Source organism: Castor canadensis, chromosome 10 (genome assembly GCF_047511655.1).
Source record: "Castor canadensis chromosome 10, mCasCan1.hap1v2, whole genome shotgun sequence".
Classification (NCBI taxonomy): Eukaryota; Metazoa; Chordata; class Mammalia; order Rodentia; family Castoridae; genus Castor; species Castor canadensis.
In genome coordinates, this window is record NC_133395.1 from 30206629 (window position 1) to 30228125 (window position 21497).

General features: G+C 33.4%; 1 protein-coding gene across 17 annotated transcripts in view; it reads left to right on the top strand.

The window, feature by feature from the left end:
- Window positions 1–21497, top strand: part of Rbm26 (RNA binding motif protein 26) — an 84025-nt gene that overhangs the window by 46589 nt on the left and 15939 nt on the right. For 13 of the 17 annotated variants that reach the window (XM_020186280.2, XM_074043161.1, XM_074043160.1 and 10 more), the window contains 7 exons: window positions 394–465; window positions 7519–7644; window positions 8004–8078; window positions 9701–9868; window positions 11069–11173; window positions 14700–14900; window positions 17932–18018. In XM_020186280.2, coding sequence (XP_020041869.1) covers window positions 394–465; window positions 7519–7644; window positions 8004–8078; window positions 9701–9868; window positions 11069–11173; window positions 14700–14900; window positions 17932–18018 — 834 coding nt within the window. The remainder of the gene's footprint in view (window positions 1–393; window positions 466–7518; window positions 7645–8003; window positions 8079–9700; window positions 9869–11068; window positions 11174–14699; window positions 14901–17931; window positions 18019–21497) is intronic. The other 4 variants (XM_020186286.2, XM_020186287.2, XM_020186288.2 and 1 more) reach the window with 1 other exon arrangement.

Below are 21497 nucleotides of genomic sequence, written 5' to 3' on the forward strand. Positions count from 1 at the left end.
AGGAAAGATGACACTTATTTTTACACTTGAGAAGCAGACATATATTTTAACAATCTTTTAAAATATGTAGACTTTTCTGCTTGTTAATATGGAATTCTAAGAATTTCTGATCACCTATCAGGGGAAGGGACGTTAGCAATCACCTGCTTAAGAACTTACTTTACATCTTGATGTTTCACAATTGAGTAATACTGCATACTGTTTATTTTCTCTCTCTTTCCTTTTTTTTTCCCTCTCCCTCTTCATCTGTTAAAAAAAAGGCCAAGTTTCTGTGAATAGCACCAGTATATACAATAACTTAGTATATATTAGTAGTAGAATCAGAATGTTCAAAATCCCAACAGACATATATGTTTGGGGAAACACTGAATATGTCTGTTTTAATTTTTTTAGAATGTAACTAAGTTATCTGTGAAGGACAGGTTGGGTTTTGTATCAAAGCCATCTGTTTCAGCAACTGAAAAGGTAAGAATAGCATGATGTGTTTGTCTTGGCTTCATAAATGTGTTCAGGTGGCATCTTGATTTTTAATTTTTTTCATAGCTCCAAACTCTTGCTTAATAGTATCTGTATCTCTTATTCTACCTGTTTGCTTTACATTCACTGAAAAAGAAAAACATTAGCTTATCGTTTTTTTATTTTTTGCATCAGCATTTAATACTTGGCTCTATTTCCATGCGCTTCATTCTTTCTTGTTTTTCCTTTGTATTTATTTTCTTTAGAGACATTGTACATTTTAGTTTTTGAAAACCCTGGCAGCCTAATAGACAGGGCCGTGAACTGGGAATTGTACCTGATTTTTATCTCTGGCTCTTCACTTACTAATTGCATGATATTGGACAGTGCTTTTAACCTTTGTGTATCTTTTTATTCATCTGTACAATGGTGATGGTGATGCTTGTTTTGCTCATGGGGTTTTGTAACTATTAAAGTAAAATCGTTTATTTAAAAATATTCTGTAAATGTATAAATGGAAAGGATGATATAAATGTAAATTTTTTTATTATTAACAACTATTGATGTAGCCTGACAGTACATTTAGTTATTTCTTTTTCTGAAAGGATAAATACAGATTATGTTAAGACCATTTATGAATTCTTCTTCTGTGTAGATGTGTTTTTTTTTTTTAATGTGTAGGTATGAGTGAATTCCCTGATTTTTAGTTTTATTTGAGATATGTGAAATCAGAGTATTCAAATTGGATAGTCCAAGACCCAGATAGGTCATGGCTCAAAAGTTTTGTGGTTTGATCCAGACACTCTATGAATTGCTGAACCAGAATCTGTATCTCCTATATCTAGCCCATGGCTCTTTCCATTGTGAAGATTATAAGAAAATTCATGTTAACAAAAGTGTCTTAACATAGCTCACCTGTTGTCATCAGTTGTTCTTCAGTGTGTTTTTCCTTTATTTACTTTATTAAACTTTGACAGTTCTAGAAATCTGAGTCTGAATCTCATTCTGTATATCAGACCTTCCTCTTGGACTTCTAGGTGTTATTTTAGGCATAGCAGTCCTAAAATGAATTACTTCCCATGTAAATTAACTTCTTGTCCCCAGCTCTGGAAGTGATTATCTAAACATATAATCTAAAAGCCTTGTGTTTATAATCTGCTTCTTTCTCTATCACCTTCAGATCCCTGACATCTGGCTGTTTTGTCTTAACAGGCATTTTAGAATTTTCCTCCTCTGTTCACATTGTCACCATCCTACTGACAGACCCATTTTGATGTTAATTCATTCTTTTAAACTTTGAATTTCTTAACTGAATTACTTTGCTTGATTCATAGCTCATGTATACCTTAATAGTGATTCTGCTAGTTTTGCTCTAGCCTTTCTACCATGGAGAATACTTTTCTACTTACTGTTACTTTGCCTTTTTCTGCCTTGGTTGGTTTTGGATGGTAATTTTCCTGGACTGCATTTGCCCCATATGAATGCTAGTTGTAAAATCCCTCTATCATCTCCCATGAAACGACTAAAATTTTCCACAGTATATCCCCCCTTCTCTGAAGTTCTGTGTCCCTTAGTGTGTTCTAAGTTTAGCAGTACTAAGTATTTACTTTGATTAGGCTTACTGTGTAAGCCTCTTTAATAAGTAATTGAGAAACAAAAGAAGCACTGTAATAGGGTCTGCTGTATCACTGAGCAATTTTGGAGACATTTAAATACTTAGTTTTGTTTAAAATCTGGTGCATCAAGATTTGGATTCTGAAATTGAAGTCTACCAATTCCAGCTTTCATAAAACATAGTATGTTTTGATACGATATTGTCATTATTTTTAACATCTTTTGTTTAGCTCTAGAATAAAATGGGTACAACTTTAGAATAGAATTGATAGTGTGTACTAACATATATTATATTTTTTGCTTGTTCTTTGTTATTTTATTCCCTTCCCCATGGGAGATTTTGGTGCAAAAACATTAGAGAGCAAAAATCCAGAGAAATCTTAGAAAGAAGAGAAAATGTTCCCCATCATCAAATATTATTTAAAAGCTTTTAATTTTTTTTTTTTTTTTTTTGAAAATTGAAAGTAAGAGAGAGCACAAAAGTAGTATTTATACCTTGGGCTCTGTTATTATTAAAGTGAATAAATATATAAATGAAGTGTATTATACTTTTCCTGTGAACAGTACTCATAAAGTTTGTTAGTAGTCTAAGATTCCATTTTTGTGAGAAGGTTAGGAGAGAGGAAATTAAAATCTGATTGATGCTGTTAATCATTAAGGTACTGTAGTAGGTATTCAACAGGTATTAGATCAGTAGATTAGGTAATTGATATGATCTTGAGTGCCTCTGTTTAGCTACAGAGATTTAGGAAGAATAAACGTGGTAGTTGTATATACCATCCTGCTTAGTTTTTTTGGACAGGGGAAGGTACTCGGGCCTTCAGATTTGCTAGGCAGGCTTTCTACCATTTGAGCCATGCCCCCAACCCTCTTTGTTTTAGTTGGTTTTTGGACAGTGTCATGTTTTTGCCGTTGGCTGACTTTGAGCCAGGATCTCTGTGTAGTTGGGATTACAAGGTGTGTGTGTGCCCCTACTCTTGGCTTGGTTGAAAAGTGGTCTCACTAACTTTTTGCCTGGGGCCATCTTTTAAGCCTTGATCATTCTAAGCTCTGCCTCCTGATTTGCTGGGATTAACAGGTGTGTGCAACCACATCTGGCTCAGTTTTTTTTAAAAGACCATTATCTTGCTAAAGCCTTTCTAAATTCTAAAGTAAATTGAATAACCAGTTGAATATTTGTTGCCCTTTATCTATTTTACATGTAAAAATTTTTGTTAATGGATGTTAATTGTCTTTCAGTAATATATTTTTGCATTTTAAAATGTATCTTGGTTCTTTTACATGATAAATTGACATTTGTAGGATGAAAGTTTTAAAAAGGAGATTGTATGGCATAATTAAATTGCATGCTACTATGTGAATTAGTAGTTATTCTTGAACAAAAGATAGTACTATATTCTTAAAAGAGTCTCACTATTTTATAAATTTAACTTTTAAATCCTATTCTTCTCTCCAGTATTTCCAATTAGGTGAGGTTCATATAGAATATACATCTGTGTACTTACTGCTTTAAGAGAATACCATAAATGAACATTCAAATTTACTGAATGGATAGTTTTTATTTAATACAGAAATTGACCATACACTAATTATATTAATAAGCTTTCTGCATTTATTTCCTCAGAAACTCTTTATTTTTTATTGAATTAAGTTTCACACTTAGGAGTATGACTGACTTTCTTTTCTGAGCATTAGTTATAAAAAATGGTGCTTAGGTGACTGAATTTGTAAAATAACATTTTACAGTATGTAATTTTTACAAAATTCTCTTCTTTCTATCCTTATCCATGAGAAAAAGCTGTTTTTCTCTTTTATTGTATGTATTAGTAGTACATTGCTGAGGGTATTTCACATAGGAAATAAAGAGGTATTAATAGATTATAACCTCTGTCCTATTAGGGAATTGACTTTTGTCTTGGAAAGTAAGATGTATTAGTGGAGTGCATTTTAATAACACAGCACATGATACTTTTCAACTCATTTTCTGAGTTTAGCATACATTTGATACTAAAATCTGTCAAGGATATTATAAGAAAGGAAAATTACAGGCAAGTATCTGTTGTGGATATAGACACAAATATTCTAAATAATGTATTAGTATATCCCAGTGATATATAAAATAATATAATGCCCATGAGGAACTTATTCCAGAAATAAAAGGTTTTTAGAAAATCAGTTTAATTGACCGTATTAATACACTAAGGGAAGTATGATTACTTCAGTCAAAAAGCATTTGATGAAGTTTATTACTTAGTTACATTAGTCATTCTGCAAGTTAGAATAGAGAGAAACTTCCTTACTTTGATAAAGCTCACTTGCACCCTGCCACCAGCTAACATTCTACTCAGTGGTGAAATATTGAATGTTCCTTCCACCAAGATCAGGAAAAGACAAAGATGTGTGTTCTCACCACACTCCTTTCAGGTTGTACTGGAGTGTTTTAGCTAATACAGTAAGAAAATGTAATAACCAAAAAAGATTAGAAAGCAGGAAGCAAGCAGGATGTAGGGGCTCACATCTGTAACCCTAGCTCCTGGGTAGCTGAGGCAGGAGGATTTCAAGTTTGAGGCCAGGCTGAGCTATATAGTGAGACCCTGCCTCAAAAAGACAGAAAAGCAAAGAGGAAACAAAGCTGTTTACTCATGAATGACATGATTGTGTATGTAGAAAATACAAAAGAATTTACAAATAGTTGAGATTAGTGGGTGAATATAGTAAGGCCACCAAAAATAAAGTTAAATTTATGCAGCACATACAGAAATGCATTTGGAAAATAGAGACGGCATGGTTGTTTGAAAAGGCTATTGCCCATGCTCTGTTCTGAGGAGTTGCTCTTTTCTCTTGGTTTTGTCATTCCTCTCACTGGTTTCATTTTAAATAAATTTTCATTCTTTTTATCTATCTGTCTATTTCTTGCAGTGCTGGGGCTTTAACCCAGGGTCTTACACATGCTAGACAAGTGTTCTAACACTGAGCTGCATTCCCAGTCCTTGGTATTTTGAGATAGCCTTGTGATGTAGCACAGCTTAACCTTGAACTTGCCATCACCCTGCCTCCACCTCCTAAGTGTTGGCATTATAGTGTTGAGCTACCATGCCTGGATAAATTTTAATCTTTTGGAAATACAGCTATCACCCTGTCCAAACTCTTACTATCGAAACTCTAGAACCAAAGAGAGTCAAATAGCAAGTGGTATTTGACACACTTTGTTTTTGGAGTTTATTAACTCTGAAATAGTTTTTGGGGTTTATGGTTATAGTTGGCAGCCCCCACCCCATTTTGAAGTAGGGGTATCTAAAATGAGTCCAGAGTCCTTGAGAAGAAGGCTGAGTGAAATATATTATACCCTGTTTTCACAGAAGGAACTTAGTGGATGAAACAAGGGAAAGGGACTGCTTCTAGGAATTAAGAATAAAGGAGTCCTCTATTCTTATTACATACTTTTATTCACTATGAACCAACTTTCCTTAGCCTGAATTAGATGTTAAGGATTCTTTAAGTGTCCCTACCCACTAAAGGTGGAGAAATGCTGGATTAAAAAAATCATATTGTTTCTTTGCTTGTGTATTTCTCTCTGGTTTTATTATGATAATACATAATTGACTCTGGAAAATAGAGTATGATACCACTTCAAACTTATTTGAGCATTGAAATCTTTTATACAACTTTTCAGCTTATGGAATTCTCATGAAGAAAAAAGTGCACTCAACTAGTCTGTGTTTTTAGTAGACTGTCGTCTGTTTCTCCCCTTAATAAGTTATTGTCTTTCTTTTGTATATTCATACAATTTGGCATTTTGTGGTTGTGATGAGGTAGCATGGAAGAAATTTTTCTCCAGAATTACTGAGACTGGCCACTGAAGTTATACTACAAATTAAGTCAGTTTACTCCATATTTTAATAAATGTAACTATTTCATACTTGTTAGTGATATATGTGTGTTAGTTTGTATCATTGAAGTAAATTACTCATCAAATTTTGGTATACATCACATACTAAGAACCTTTACTTTTTATACATTAATTGGTGCTTTGTAGAACTAGTATAACTGCAGTATTCTAGATAGTTTTGTATACTTAGAATAATGGTAAGTTGCCTGAACTTTGTGGTGTTCTCAAATCTAACTTTGTGATGAAAGATTATAAAATGGTATCCAAATGACTACTTCTGAGATACTCAGATATTAACACTTTATTAGCTAAAAAGTAGGATTATTTTTCTCATTGATACTCTTCCATTTGAGTACTTTAATCTTTTTTAGATCGTGAGCTCCTTTAAGGCTTTTGAAATGATATTTTTTTCCCCTTGGGAAAATTACAGTGTTGACAACACATAGTTTCATGTTCAGATTTTTATCATCTGTAGATCTCTCTTAATACATAGATCACTTTCTAAGAACCAGTAACCAGTCACTCCAGGGAACTTAAAAAAATTTTGATTTTAAAAGAAATAAAAAGCAGCCTGTAAGCATTTTTATTGTTTTGAAGTAACTGTTGTAAAGTAAAGGCTGTTCACTCTGACCTATAATCATTTCTGCTTAGTTTGGGGCAAAAATGTGTATTGAGTATTTACTATATGCCATGGCACTGTTCTACATACTGAAGATTTAACAGTGAACCAAGTAAAAAAGTTATCTCTGCTATCAAGGAGAGAACCCTTGTGTTTGTATTTCAAGACACCATCAGGTTGAGTATCCTAATTTTACAGATGAACACACTAAAGCTCAGAAGGTGTTTGATCTTATCCATGGTCTCATGATTAGGTGAATAGCAAGACTTAAGTATAGGAGGCACAAAGAGGAGAAAGACACAAATTAGTATGTCATCAGGTTATTTTTACCAAGTAACTGAAAGAATAAAATTTCATATAAAGACCTGTGTAGAAGAGAAAAATGATTAGGACTATGTGGAGGTATTGATTGTGTTCTGCTGAGCTGCATTTAAGAGAGTAAGTTCCACTTCAAGTAGAAGCAACATTGCTAAGAAAAGAAATGGAAAAGAAATTTTGCATTTTTTCAGAACTATAAATTACAAATAGTCATATTAAATTACTTGAAAGACATCATCCAGTTTCCTCCTGTGCCATGCTCTTGCATGTGATTTTTGCTTTAGCCACTAGGGATAGCAGTAGTTAACTAATTTAGAAATGTTTTTTGAGTGATACAGCAACGATAGTGTTTTTTCCTCATTTGACATTTATGTATGTTTGGCTTTCCTTTTTTTATTTTTCCTCTATAGGTATTTGATAAGTTGAAATTTTTCATTTCACGACTTCTCATTCATACCTTTCCTTTTGAATCATGAAATGTGATTTAGTTATTATAAATATATAATGCATTTAGTTCAACATGCTAAATTTTGACGGTGCTTTAAAGTTTCATAGAAGATAAGACTTAAGAAATTTTGAATGGTTGATACATTTTTTAAAGAAATTGAATTTGTATTGGTAGGTGTTGTCTACATCTACTGGCCTAACAAAAACGGTATATAATCCAGCTGCCTTGAAGGCTGCACAAAAAACCTTACTTGTTACTACCCCTGCAGCTGATAACAATGAAGCACAGAAAAAAAAACAGGTGAGTATAGCTAAGATAGTGTACAAAATTTCCATGTGAGAAATCTTCTTTGTGTGTTTGAGTGTATGTGAATGTGTGTGGTTTAAGTGCTAATCACAAAATAAGAGTAATAGAAGGCACATATTGCCTGATACTAAAATTTTTATCTCGCATAGTGTAGCAGTATGATTTTTTTTTTCTTTGAATGGAAGGTTCCTCTGATTGACTTTTGAAACTTGCATTCATATTTAAGTTTTACACAGGCAAACTTTGCTGATAGTTTTTGTTGCCAACATTCAACAATTGTACCCACTCTTCTCATGGATTACATTGTTTATCCTTAGTAATATTCTAATGATGTTTTTGATTCCTGACTTCAGGAGGCACTGAAACTTCAACAGGATGTAAGGAAACGGAAGCAAGAAATTTTAGAAAAACACATTGAAACACAGAAGGTAAAATAGTAAAGTTAGATTTGACAGCCTATGTTTGTAAATGCTATAATTGATACTGGATTATCAATATTATGTTATATTGTCAATATACTGTATTGGGGTGAAGAAAATACATTAAATGAAGTGTGGTTATCAGCATGAAATAAAAATGAGGTAATATTTACTTATCTATGTTATCACAATAGTTTGGTCAACAAATAATGAAATGGAATCTTTTTCTCAAAGTTGATATGTATTTCTTTTTTACTGACTTGGGATCCTTTAGTCTTGTGTTCTCCAATACAGTAATCAGCAGCCACATCTGACTGTTAAGTCTCTGGAGTATGTCTAGTCCAAATTAAGATGTAAGTGTAAAATACACAAAAGATTCCAAAGATGTAGTATGAAGAAAAAGTGAAATATCTCAGTAATTTTGGTTGAAATGTAACATTTTTGATATATTAGTTTAAATGTTTAAATAAATGATTAATTTTTGTCTTTTTACTATAATGTAACTGCTGGAAAATTAAAAATTACTTAAGGTGGCTGGCATTATTTCCTTTGGACAGTATGTTATGATTTATTACATTTAATTTGTGTTACTTCTTGATTATGTCTAGTAATGAGGATTAGTAGTAGAAAATTTGAAAATACAAAAGCTACATTCTGGCAAGGCATGGCATAGCAAACCTATAATCCCAGCACTTGGATACAGAGGCAGAGAAATCACAGTGCTTTATAGCAAAAACTGAACCTATATTAACTCAGCATCTGCAGTACTGTGTTGTTTTTCCCATCCCGTGTTGTCTTGCTTATTGTTTTTTCTCCTGTCCATGTTGGGGATGTCAATCTCAGGCTAACCCAATTATTGCTTTCTATGACAAATGAACTATACATTCAGTATTTTTGATACCATGTTTATTTAAGGGGCCATAAAACTTTTCCTCTAAGTCTTTCTGGCATGAATATTGGAGTGAGGATTTCTGAGAGGCATGAATAATACCAAGAAATCTATTAGAAAGTAAAATTGCTGATAATATTTCAAACTGACCTCTTTTTCAGGGATTGAGTCGAACTTCTGATTATGTGCTTTGAATTTACATGCTAAGAGTGCCAAATACTAGTAAAGTTCTTTATGAAGTAAACCTAGAGTAAAAGAACTAAGACATGGCTAGCAAGACCAGGCATGGTCGTGCACACCTATTATCCCAGCTGTGTGTGAAGCAGAGGTTGAGAGGATCATAGTTCCAGGCCAGCCTGGGCAATAACTTAGACCCCATGTCAACAAACAGGCCAAGCTCTACGGTGCATGTCTGTAATCCCAGCTACTTGGAAGGCCTACTTTGAAGGATCATGGTCTGAGGCTAGTTTTGGCAAACAATAAAGCAAAAGCAGTAAGAGTATTTGCCTAGCAACTGCAAGGACCTGAATTCAAACCCAGATACCACCTAAAAACACACCCACACGCAGGCGCACATACACACATCACAATCTGCTAGTCGCTATCTTTAAACACTTAGAGGTTGTTAGCTTTGTCATAAATACATAAATTAAAAGCACTGTTATTTATTTGTATACTTACTTTGCTGTACTTTGTTAATAGTAGGAATGTCTTAAAAGTTTTCTGTTTGACAATTTGACAGATGTTAATTTCAAAACTAGAGAAAAACAAAGCAATGAAGTCTGAAGATAAAGCCGAAATAATGAAAACTTTAGAGGTTTTGACTAAAAATATTACCAAGTTAAAAGATGAAGTCAAAGCAACTTCTCCTGGACGCTGTCTTCCAAAAAGCATAAAAACTAAGACTCAGGTATTTTAACTCATGTTTTTATTAAAGAATATTAAATACTAGTTTTAAGATTCAGTGTTACTTTCAGGTTATATCCTTTGTTCAAAATCTGTTTATAACTCTCCGTAAGAGTTCTAGTTGGAAAGTTAGTAATGAGGAAAATAATTTTGGAAAGATAGGTTGAAGACAAAGTGATATGGATGCTTGATGGCTTGACCAAGGACTTTGAGTTTTGTATTTTAACTATTTGGTGATACAAAAGGTTAATAATGGAAAGTAACATTCTAACATCACTGTACAGAATGAACTGATTAGAATGGAGGAACCCATGTAGATTAATTTAAAAGATACACTATGAGTAAGATCATTTCCCATGGTAATCAGTGAAAAAGCAATACAGGAATCCAATAATTTATACTCGGTATGTGTATGTATAAAATTGTCATGTTGATGTTGGATTGGAATTCAACATCACGTGATACACATGATTCCTCTTTTTTATTTCACCTATTCTCATAATGACAGCTTGGTTCCATAACATTAAATATTCATTGACCTAGACCTGTAGTCCATTCACAGTAGTTCTTAAATTACAACAATAAGTACACTACTTTTAACAACCAACTAAATACAACATTTTAAATTACTTCACATTCTTTGTACACTTTGAATTCCACTAAAGGTAAAGTTTGAACTATGGTGTAGAATTACTGTTTTTCATATGATGTGTGTATTTGTGTATATACAGAAACAAGTATGTGTGGGTGTGTTCTTATGTACATACTACATATTGCTTGCTAGCACCTCGGTTTTTTGTATTTCTCTTCATAGTTTTCTGAAATTTATCAATCCATAGAAATTTCACCCTTGCTGTGTATAAAAACTGAGCTACATGGAAATAACAGTGTTAACTGTTGTAGTATGTTGACCAGATGTATGGTTGGACTAGAGTAATAATAGTGGAGATAGAAAAGAAATGTAACTGAGCGTGTTGCTGCATATCTGAAGTTCTAACATTTGGAAAGCCGAGTCCAGAAGATTATAAGTTCAAGGCCAGCCTGGGCTATATAGCCTGTCTCTTAAAAAAAAGTAAAGAAAAAGAAAAAAAAGAAATGTGTGGATTAAATGGGAGTGAATGAGTATAAAGTATAAATTTTGTAAATTTGTTTTGTATAGATGCAGTTTTATTATTATCTAAAATATTGATTACTATATTTTTAGATGCAAAAAGAATTGCTTGACACAGAACTGGATTTATATAAGAAGATGCAGGCTGGAGAAGAAGTCACTGAACTTAGGAGAAGATATACAGAGTTACAGCTGGAAGTATGTTTCATCTCACCTACAGAGTACGCTTAAAAGAACCAGATATAGTAGTTAATGAGAGCCTTGTCTATAGTCAACAGTTGTTGACTGCCAGACATGTAAAGATGTTGATACAGGAGAGAGGAAAGAGGTTCATAGATTTTTCAGAACCAGTAGAGAAAATCTTAATGAGAAAAAGCAAGACCAGTGTCTCCATTTCTAGTGAATTTTATTTACTTGCTGTTTGTGGTCTCTAATAGTTTTGTGACCAAAACCTATTAGAATTTTCAGGTATTCTTATAGAGATAGTCTTTGCATATGCAGACATATTGTATTGAGTTACTATAAAAATCACACTTTCAATTGTAGACTTACTTTGAAAAACATGCTTGCTTAAGTTTTGCCTGTAGATGGTGCTGTGGATATTTTAAAAGAGAAACTGCCTTCATTATGATACTTTAGTTACAGGGCTATTTGTATGAGAAACTCCTCACAAAGTTCTTCCTAGACTAGACAGGGGAATTTTTAATATTTAGCAAAAATATTTAGAAATTAGAATTACATTGTGAAGTATGGAAAGAGACATTAATATCATTAGTGAAATAGGTATACGTCTGTGTTCATCATTGTTTGACATAATTTAAATTTTTTGTATTTTATATTGTTTTGCTTCATCTTGAGTATGCTTTTTTCAAAGTTGTTGACAATGTTGATCTTTGTTTTTTTCCCCAGTGCAGTAGAAATATGTTGAGTACTGTCACTCAGGGATTAAAGACTTAACTTTTGGCAGCTACTGGACTTAGGCCCTATCTCATCTGAGAGTCAGAAAGATAGAGGATGTTGTGCTAAACATGCATACATTTGCATTCTTTTGAAACTTAGCTGGTTGCCTGTGTGTCTTATTCATGATCATAGGTTTTGAATAAGATTTCTTTTTATGTTAAAAATTGTGTTTGTGTTTTCCCCATTATGTGCTGGTGGCATGAAAAACACGTTTTCAAAATTCTGGCCCATATTTTTGTAAATAAATGCAGAATTTTTTATAAGTCCATTCTTTGCTTTTTTAAAAATAATATAGTTAAATACAGGATGGTATTTTCTGTTTTTCTTTTATGATGGCTTCAATTTGGTTTATAGTCAGTGGTCATATATGAAATAATGCAGTATTTCCCAGTGTATTCACTCATTATAATAATTCCATTAGTTGTTAATAGAGGATTAGTGAACAAAAGATCTGAAGTCAAATTTGGAAAGGGTTACATATATCAAACATGTTTTTTGAATGTAGGTTTTCATGGCGGCTTTCTGTTTGCAAACCTCCAGAATTATAAATTAAATATTCAGAATTGCTCAGTCTCAGTTTTCAAGGAGCATTTGTGATACATTAGTATTCCTCGGCATACTTTTGTATATATATCTTGCTCTCTTATTAATCTTTGACCTTTTATTTTTTTTTATATTGATCAATGAAAAATCCTGTATGCATGTGTACAGCATGATTTGACACAAGTGTACATTGTGGGATGATCATGTCTTATTAACACACCCGTCGTCGCAGATATAGTGAAAATGCAACATTCAAAATCCCCCTTAGTAGTTTTCTAGTATGCAGTCCATTACTGTCAACAGCAGTTGCCATACTGTGCAATAGATGTCCAGAGCTTACCCCTTTGTACCCGAAACTTTGTACCCTTTGACCAGCTTCTTGCCATTCTTCATGCTACTACAGCTCTTGGTAACCACCATTCATTCTGTTCTTTGCTTCTCTGAATTCTTTTTTTTCAAGGTTCTACATATAAATGCAATACAGTGCTTGTCTTCCTGTGCCTGTCTTATTTTATTTAGCATTATTATTTGAATTTTAGGTGGTTATTTTAGCTAATGTTAAGATTAGCTATAACAGTGAATTGAGATGAAGAAATTAAGATATTTACACTAGCAGAGTTTGGATATTTGTGCCTTCTTGACACTTCTACTTGGATGTCCTACATCCTCATCAACATGTTCAAAATTGTGCCTATTTTTCTCTTAAACCCCATGTTCATAGTTACCCAAACCAGAAATATGGGAGTTTTCATTGATTCCTCCTTTCCTTCAGTGATCATAATGGCTTAATTACCAAGTTTTACTTATGTTACTGCCAAATGTGTCTTAATGTGTTACTTGCTGTCCATCACCGTGTCCATCTTTAGGGACTGGTTCTGCTATTGTGGCATACTGACTGATTTCCCAGCTTGTTCTCTTCTTCCTTCTACTGTATTCCTAAAAATCTAGCCAAAATGTCATTTTCAAAACTGATTTGAATGCGTCACTGTTATACTGCTTAAAGTTTTTCAATAGATTCTACTGTATCTTAGGATAAAAAAATCCTTAACCTGGTCCTTTAAGTTATGTGTCAGTTCATCCAGCTGCAATGGATTTTATCCATTCTTTGGAAAATAATGTTCCTTTCAACTTTGGTGCCTTTCTTCATGCTGAAACTCCTACTACACTTTTGCCTTTTGTGTGTGTGTGGGGAGGTTTGTTTGTTTGTTTGTTTCTTCTTTGATTCATTGGGCATATGATATGTCTGCCAGCTACTGTTATAGGTGCTGAGGATAAAGCAGAGAATGAAAAAGAAAAAACACCTTCCAGGAACTTTCATTCTAGTGGTTATTCATTGCATATTTTAGAGCTCTATTCAAATCCTTAAACTATTTCCTCACTTTCTGACTCATTTCTTAAAATAATTAAAAAACTTGGTTGCTTACTATCCCTTTATCCCTCTAGGATTGGAATTTCTTCCAGGTGAGAACTTGGACACATGCAAGTGCTCATTATGTATTTGTGTAATGAAGAAATGGTTCATGATTCATACAGAGTGGTGTGGAGAATATAAAGTAGTATGCTATGTTGGTTCTGTATGACGTAGTGATCAAAATGATAAATTTGAGAAAATTGCCTGTTGAGTTAACAGGCAAAGAAATAGAAACATTTGGAAGTTACAGCTTAAAACAAAATATATTTTTATGTGTCTGTAGATGTTGCATACCTATTAACCTGACTTGAAGTAATATTCAGCACTATACTGTATCATTTAACAGATCCAGAGTCCCCATTCTTTCTGTGCTGAATCCTAACATCTTAGAGAGTAAAAACTTGGTGGGAAAAGGTACATTTAATAATTTGAGAACCTTAAGTTAATGTTACTTGATTACCTAAATTCAGTAGCTATCTAAATTTGCCTTCACTTTAAAAACTAAAATCCTCACTTAAAGTACATGATCCCTTTACAGGTCATTATTTGGATATTATACCCAGTTGTATAAGCTTGACTTATCTGCCAGAGTATAACACTTAGCTTGAATTAGTACAGTAGGTTGAGTGTTCCGAAAATTTGGTATCTGAAATCTAAAACCTTAAGACTCTGGATTTTCATTTTAGGGAAACTTAACAGGTAAAGTCTATGAAAGTATTTCAAAATCTGAAATTCTGAAGTCTGGTCCCAGACATTTTACATAGTGTATAATAACCACATTGTTTAACCTGTGTGCTTAATATCTTCTAGGCTGCAAAACGAGGGATTCTTTCATCTGGTCGAGGTAGAGGAGTTCATTCAAGAGGTCGCGGTGCAGCTCATGGCCGAGGCAGGGGGCGAGGGAGAGGGCGAGGTGTGCCTGGACATGCTGTGGTGGACCACCGACCCAGAGCACTGGAGATCTCTGCATTTACAGAAAGTGACAGAGAAGACCTTCTTCCTCACTTTGCGGTACTATCTTACTACATAACAAAACAAGTGCTGATGTGCATCATTGGAGATAATGTAATTAAAGAAGAAACTGAAAATGACATGAGTAATTTAAATCCACTGATCTGAACAGAGGTTTGATGAATCCACAGTAATCTTTTGATAACTCTGTATAAAATAGGCACTGTAGGGTGTTTTTGTTTATAGGCAAGAAATGTTATAATTCTAATACTTAGTAGGCCTTTAAATATTTTGAAATGAATGATTTGTATTTTATTGTTTCAGAGACCGAGATCCTGTAGTTAATTTTATTTGATAATTGACTCATAAAGAAACATTTAACAGTTTACATGGGCCTTGCAGACTTTTCAAAATTAAAATGAAATTTTATTTCTAAATATTTTCTTGATCTAGCTGACCTGAATTGAAGTAAGACAAAGTTTTGATAATATCTTGAAGTTACCCTAGTTAGTGCAAGGGTATAATTGAAGACAGTCTATTTAATGTAATAGATTGACTTGAAAGGAATGAAAGTTCTATCCCTGTTAACCCATTATTTAACCTGGACTTCCTATAGTTCATTAACTTCATGAGTAGAATGGAGAAGATTATACCCACCTTTTAGTGCATCCTAAAGTGTATTTACTAAGTATCAGTTTTACCCTCAGCATTATAGTAATTGCTCTGGAGATATAAAAGAAATAGTTCTTTACCCTCAAAGCCTTTATATGTATTGGTTTAACATAAATCAGTGAGAGTAAGCTACAAAGGTAATTTGTAATCAAGCTCAGTTTATTAAACTCTACAAGTACTTCAATACCTTAGAGTTTTGACACTGGCATGTATTGGGAAAAAGAACAATAGAAGAAATTTTAATGTGGTAGTAAAACTGGATCTTAGATCTTGAAAGATAGGTAATTATGTAGGTAGGTATACAGATGGTTTAACCTTTTAAAAATTCAGACTTAAGTGTTTGACAGTCATATTCCAGAGTTGCAGCAGTTAACAGATACTTTGGCAGAATGTAAGGAAGTATTAAAAGAAATGGTTGGTGTTCAAAAAATAACTAAAATGATTAATATTTAAGGATGAGGAGTCTGAAAAGTCCTGTACTTGATGGATTCAAAGGTATAAAGACAGGAATCAGAGATCTCAAGGAACTTGGAGATAATTTAGCCAAACTCTTTCCTGCTGTGTGTCCCACTTCCACACCTTCCACAAAGGAAAGGAGAACCAAATAATTTAAGTGTCTTGTGTATAGTTACACAGCTAATCAGAAAGTAGCAATCAGTATGCTAAGATATGATTTTGTTTTGGTGAGACTCACATGGTTTTGGTTGGAGAAATGTTCAGTCTCTAAATTGAAGTTCTTGTGTGCACTTAGAGATACGAACTCCTGTCAAAAGTTGAAAATTACCAGTCATAAGTAAAATTTAGGTTTAAAGTTTAGCATTGCTATCTCAACATGATTTAAACATAAGAGATCAGAGAAAAAAAAGCTTATTGAAGGCTGATTGACTGTTATAATTGTCATTAACAAATGCTTTAATTACTCTGTTTGGACCAGTAGTAACAGTAATAAAATAATAACTAACTTACAGAGCACTTGTTTTATGGCAAGTATTTTTGCGAGTGCCTTAAAAACATAACCCATGAGAGCCAATCACAGAAATTCAAGCTTGTGGTCCTGGCTAATTGGGAGGCTAAGACCAGGAGGATGAAGTTCAGGAGACCCCTGCTAGCCAGTGGCTGGGTGTGGCGTTGCGTGCCGGTCATCCCAGCTTCGCAGGGAAGTGCAGTCGGATTGTGGTCCATGTATGCAAATGCAAAAACGATACCCATTGAAACCATTCCAGGAGGAGAAATAAAGGAGAGCAGGGGAGGGGTGAATCTAAGTATGATGTATTTGATAAATAGTAAGAACTTTTGTAAATGCCACAGTGTACTCCCACCCTGCACAACAATTAAAAGTAAATAAGCAAACAAACAGCACAGAAGGGGGCTGGTGGAGTGGCTCAACTGGTAGTGGGCCTGCCTAGCAAGCATGAAGCCCCTAAGTTCACAATCCCCAGGACCATCAAAAGCAATAACTTATTTTATTATGGTTATTTGAATTGCCCATGGGGTAGGTTCTTTTATTATGTCTATTTTAGACATGAAGAGAATGAAACATGAAAAGGTTAAGCAGCTTGTTCAGGTTTGCATAGCTAGTAACTGGCAGAGCTGGGATCTGAATGGCTCAAGAGTCCGTTTTCTTTATTATCCTGTACAAAATTTTTCTCTATAGGGTGTGTGTGTGTGCATGTGTGTGCACATGTATTTAATGAGATTATAGTTATAGATTTATTTTGGGGTGAGAAGAAAACTTAATAACAGCATAAAAAGAACTGAATTTTTAAGTGATAAAAATTGCTGTTACAGAAAAATCCTCTTATAGTTGTAAAAAAAAAAAAACAACAAAATAGGCATAATGTAATATGTATAGTGGCCTAAGGAATATATGGTCAGAGTGTATAGTAAGTGAAAGCATGATCAATTAGTGTTACTCTTTCTAGTCAAAAGTGCTGAACTCCGACCTTGGCAATTCACTTAATTATTTTGGGAAAATTACATAAATTCTCTGAGTCTTTTTTCGCCTCTTATTGGAAATGATACCAAAAATTCATAGAATGTTCTGAGGATTCAGTATTTAGCTTTAAGAACAAATTCAGTATGTCCTTAGGATTGGAATAATAGAGGAAGATGAGTAACAAATCACAGATTTTGACCATTTCATTCATTTAAAGAACACTTCATTTAAGTGTAAGTTTCACTAATTCTGGGAAATATGGAATTGAAATAATATTGGAGCAGATAGCACCATACTGTATCTTAATAATTTCAATTACTAAAATAAATTATTCACCATTCTTTTCTGTAAACCAGTATGAATTATTACCTATTCTGGGTTATGTTTATTAGTATTTTTAAGTTTTTAATTCCATTGAGAATTTTGGGTTTTTCAAATATACTTACTTGGAGGAAATAAATATTTTTCTTTTTTAATTTAAAGCAATATGGTGAAATTGAAGATTGTCAGATTGATGACTCTTCACTTCATGCAGTAATTACTTTCAAGACAAGAGCAGAAGCAGAAGTTGTAAGTATTAAAAGTAATTTGCCAAAAATTCAGATTTAAATGATGAATATTACTTTTAAGTTTTACTGCAAGTTTTTAAATTTAATGAATAGCTGTTTTGACCATAGATAGAATATTTGTGCCTACAGTGTGGAATTTGTGCCTACAATGTCCTAATGTAATTAGGTAATTCTGTATACAACATAATGATGTATACACAGTAATGTATCCAACTAGAGTATAGTTAGCCATCAATTCCAAAGTCAAATTGTATTAAAATGTCAGGAATTCTTGCAGTCTTTTTTTATAGTAGATAGGGCCACCCTGCTTTGCATTTTTTTGTTTTGTTTTGTTTTCAGCTGGCTCAGAACAAAAGTCTCCTTTGGTAGAATGAGTGGTTAGGGTTTTCTAAAATGGAAGCAATGAGAATATAATCCTGATGTCTACTCTTAATCCTCATCTGCTTATTCCCAGCAGGCTGAATTCTAAAGTGTAAGCATATACCCGACATAGACCTCTACTACTTTTTGTCCAAGATATGATATGTAGCTCTAGCTGTTAGAGTATTTTTAGTATAGTTAACCACACTATCTTATCTTGAATTGTTTTTCTAAAGACTGGCTAGAAGTATCTGCATCTTGTCATTTGGGTTTAAAAGGTTTAAGAGAAGAAAAATGGAGTGATTTGTGGATGTTTCATAGGAGTCTTTTTAGCGCTGTATGTACTTTCTTAAGTAGTTGTAGAGAAGACATTGTAACTATTTTTTCCTTTATTCCAAGGGCAAAATAGTTTTCCATACAATTAAAACTAAGTGAATGAAAGAATAAGATGTTTTTCAGAAATTTTAAGTTGATCGCCTAAATAAATTTTGACCAGTTTTTCTAAATTGATTTTTCATCTTTGTAGTGAGTGCGTCCTGGCAGCAATATAGTACATTACTCAGACTTTGCCTGGTAAAAATTTCTCCCAGAACATTGTAACAAATATAACACTGTAGGTCTGATAAGTCTCAGAATAGTATTCAGCTTGGAACCCTGAAACATGGAGGGGGGTGAAGGTGGAGTGTAGAGAATTACTTCACAAAAGAAGAATGCCTGATTCTTGAGTTTTGTCTTTTAAATGTAGGAGGCTTTTTTGTTTAGTTTTTGTTTTTTGATGCTGAGGACTAAACCCAGGGCTTCACACATGCTAAACATGCCCTCTACCAGTGAACTCCACCTCTCCAGCCCAAAATTTAGTTTTGAGTAATTTTTTATGTAGTAATCTTTTATGGAATTAAAATATCTATATTTGGTGAGAATTTAAAACTTTCTTACAAATGTGTGTGTGTGTTGTATATATATGTTATATTTTAAAAGTAGAACTTTAATATAAAAAGTTAGGTAGGTTTGAGTATAAGGTTGGAATAAACTTCCTTCTCAGTGATGACTTCAGGATGATTTTCAGTCTATAGATAGGTAGACTGAGTAACATTTCTTTCTGTTAAATTTATCTTCTTGGAAATATTCATGTTATAAAACAGTAGGTACACAAGTGGTTAAAATGTTATTAAGATCATGAGTTTAAGAAGAATTTTTTAAATGTGCCTACTCCTGCAACTTTGGGGTCTCTACTGCTTTACAATTTTTTATCTCAGTAAACTTCCCCACTTCACACTTTTCTATCTCAATAAACTCTTGCAAAAAAAAAATTGTATCTACTACTCCCTCAGTACTTAAAAAGGCTTTTTAAACCTGTTTCTTAATTCATTTTTGGAAGTTTTACTATTGGTAAAACCTGTTGACATACACCTTTTCCTTTAGGTCTTAACCTTTTCTACCTTAAATATGTGTGTTTTTTTGTAATATTTTTAGTAGTGTATACATTTTCCAAAGTCAGTAGCAATCATAAAAATAGGAATTAAGAAAGACTTAAATATTAAGGTAGAAAAACTAAAATTAATTCTCATTAGAGTTACCTATTCAGGGTAAATACCATTTAGCTGAACTTAAATAATAGGCTTGAAAGGACTAAGCTACCACTGCTATGATAAGCATTTGAAATTGTTAAACCATGAACATTTCCTTAAGCCCAAAAGTTAAAAATTTGTGTTAAGTAGAATGGAAAATACAAGATGGATTGCCATGTACTGTCATCACCATTATATAAAATTAAGGGATTTTTTTTCATTTTTATTAGCATATATTCATTGTACAGAGGGAGAGTCACTGTGACAATTCTGAATAGTCTTAGTTATTGTTAGACTATCCCCACCACTCCCCCCCTCCCCTTGCCCACCCCACTTAAAACACTTGCAAGAGGTTTTACCATTCTATTTCAAATGTGTATACTATACCCATCAGCCATATTCCTTCACCCTTATCTCCTCCATTCTCCCCTCCCAAAAGCACACCTCCCTGACACATACACCCCGTATCTTATTTTACAGTCCTCTTTCATTTTTACTTTCAAAGTTAGTATTCAAAGGGGTTTCTCCATGTATCCCAGCTGTGAATATATTTTGTCAGTTCAACCCCCTCTTTTATTCTCCCTTATCCTTTACTTCCTACCCCCTATTACTCAATAACTTCATTACATACCATTAAGTCCTCTACCTACACAGGTGCAATGTATGTCAATATTGTTGACTATTATTCTGTTTTCCTTTCCTTCCTCACCCAAATTTAGAGTAGTTCCACTATTCTATATATAAATGTTCCATATATAAATGTGTATATGGTCATGTTTCTTTTTGTATGTATGTTTATCTTTTGGATCTATCTTCCACATCTGAAAACAGTGGCCTTTGTTTCTGAACCTAGCTTACTTCACTTAACATGCTGTCCTCCAGTTCCATACATTTACCTGCAAACGACATAATTTCATTCTTCCTTATGGCTGAATAAAACTCCATTGCCTGTATATACCACATTTTCTCAATCTGTTTATCAGCTGTAGGGCATCTGGGTTGTTTCCATAGCTTAGCTATTGTGAACAGTACTGTAATAAACATTGTATCCTTTCTTACATTCTGTTTTGTATGTGCTCAGGAGTGGTATCACTGGATTGAATGGCAGTTCTATTTTTAGTTTTTTAAGGAATCTCTATACTACTTTCCATAGTGGTTGTACTAATTTACATTTTCACCAATAATGTATCAGAGTTCCTGTTTCACCACATCCTCCCCAACATCTGTTGTTTTTGTTGTTGAAGGAAGCCGTTCTAACTGGGATGAGATTAAATCTTAGGGTAGTTTTGATCTGCATTTCTTTTATGGCCAGGGAAGTTCACACATTATATATTTATTGGCCTTTTGTGCATTTTCCTTTGAGAATTCCCTGTTTAGTTTTATGTGCCCATTTCTGCATTGGGTTGTTCATTCTTTTGGGAGTTAAGGGGTTTTTTTTTGTTTTTTTTTTTTTTCTTTTTTTGTAGTGGTGGTGCTGGGGTTTGAACTTAGGGCTTGAGCTTGTTAGGCAGGCAGTCTACCATTTGAGCTATATCTCTAGTCCAAAAAAAAT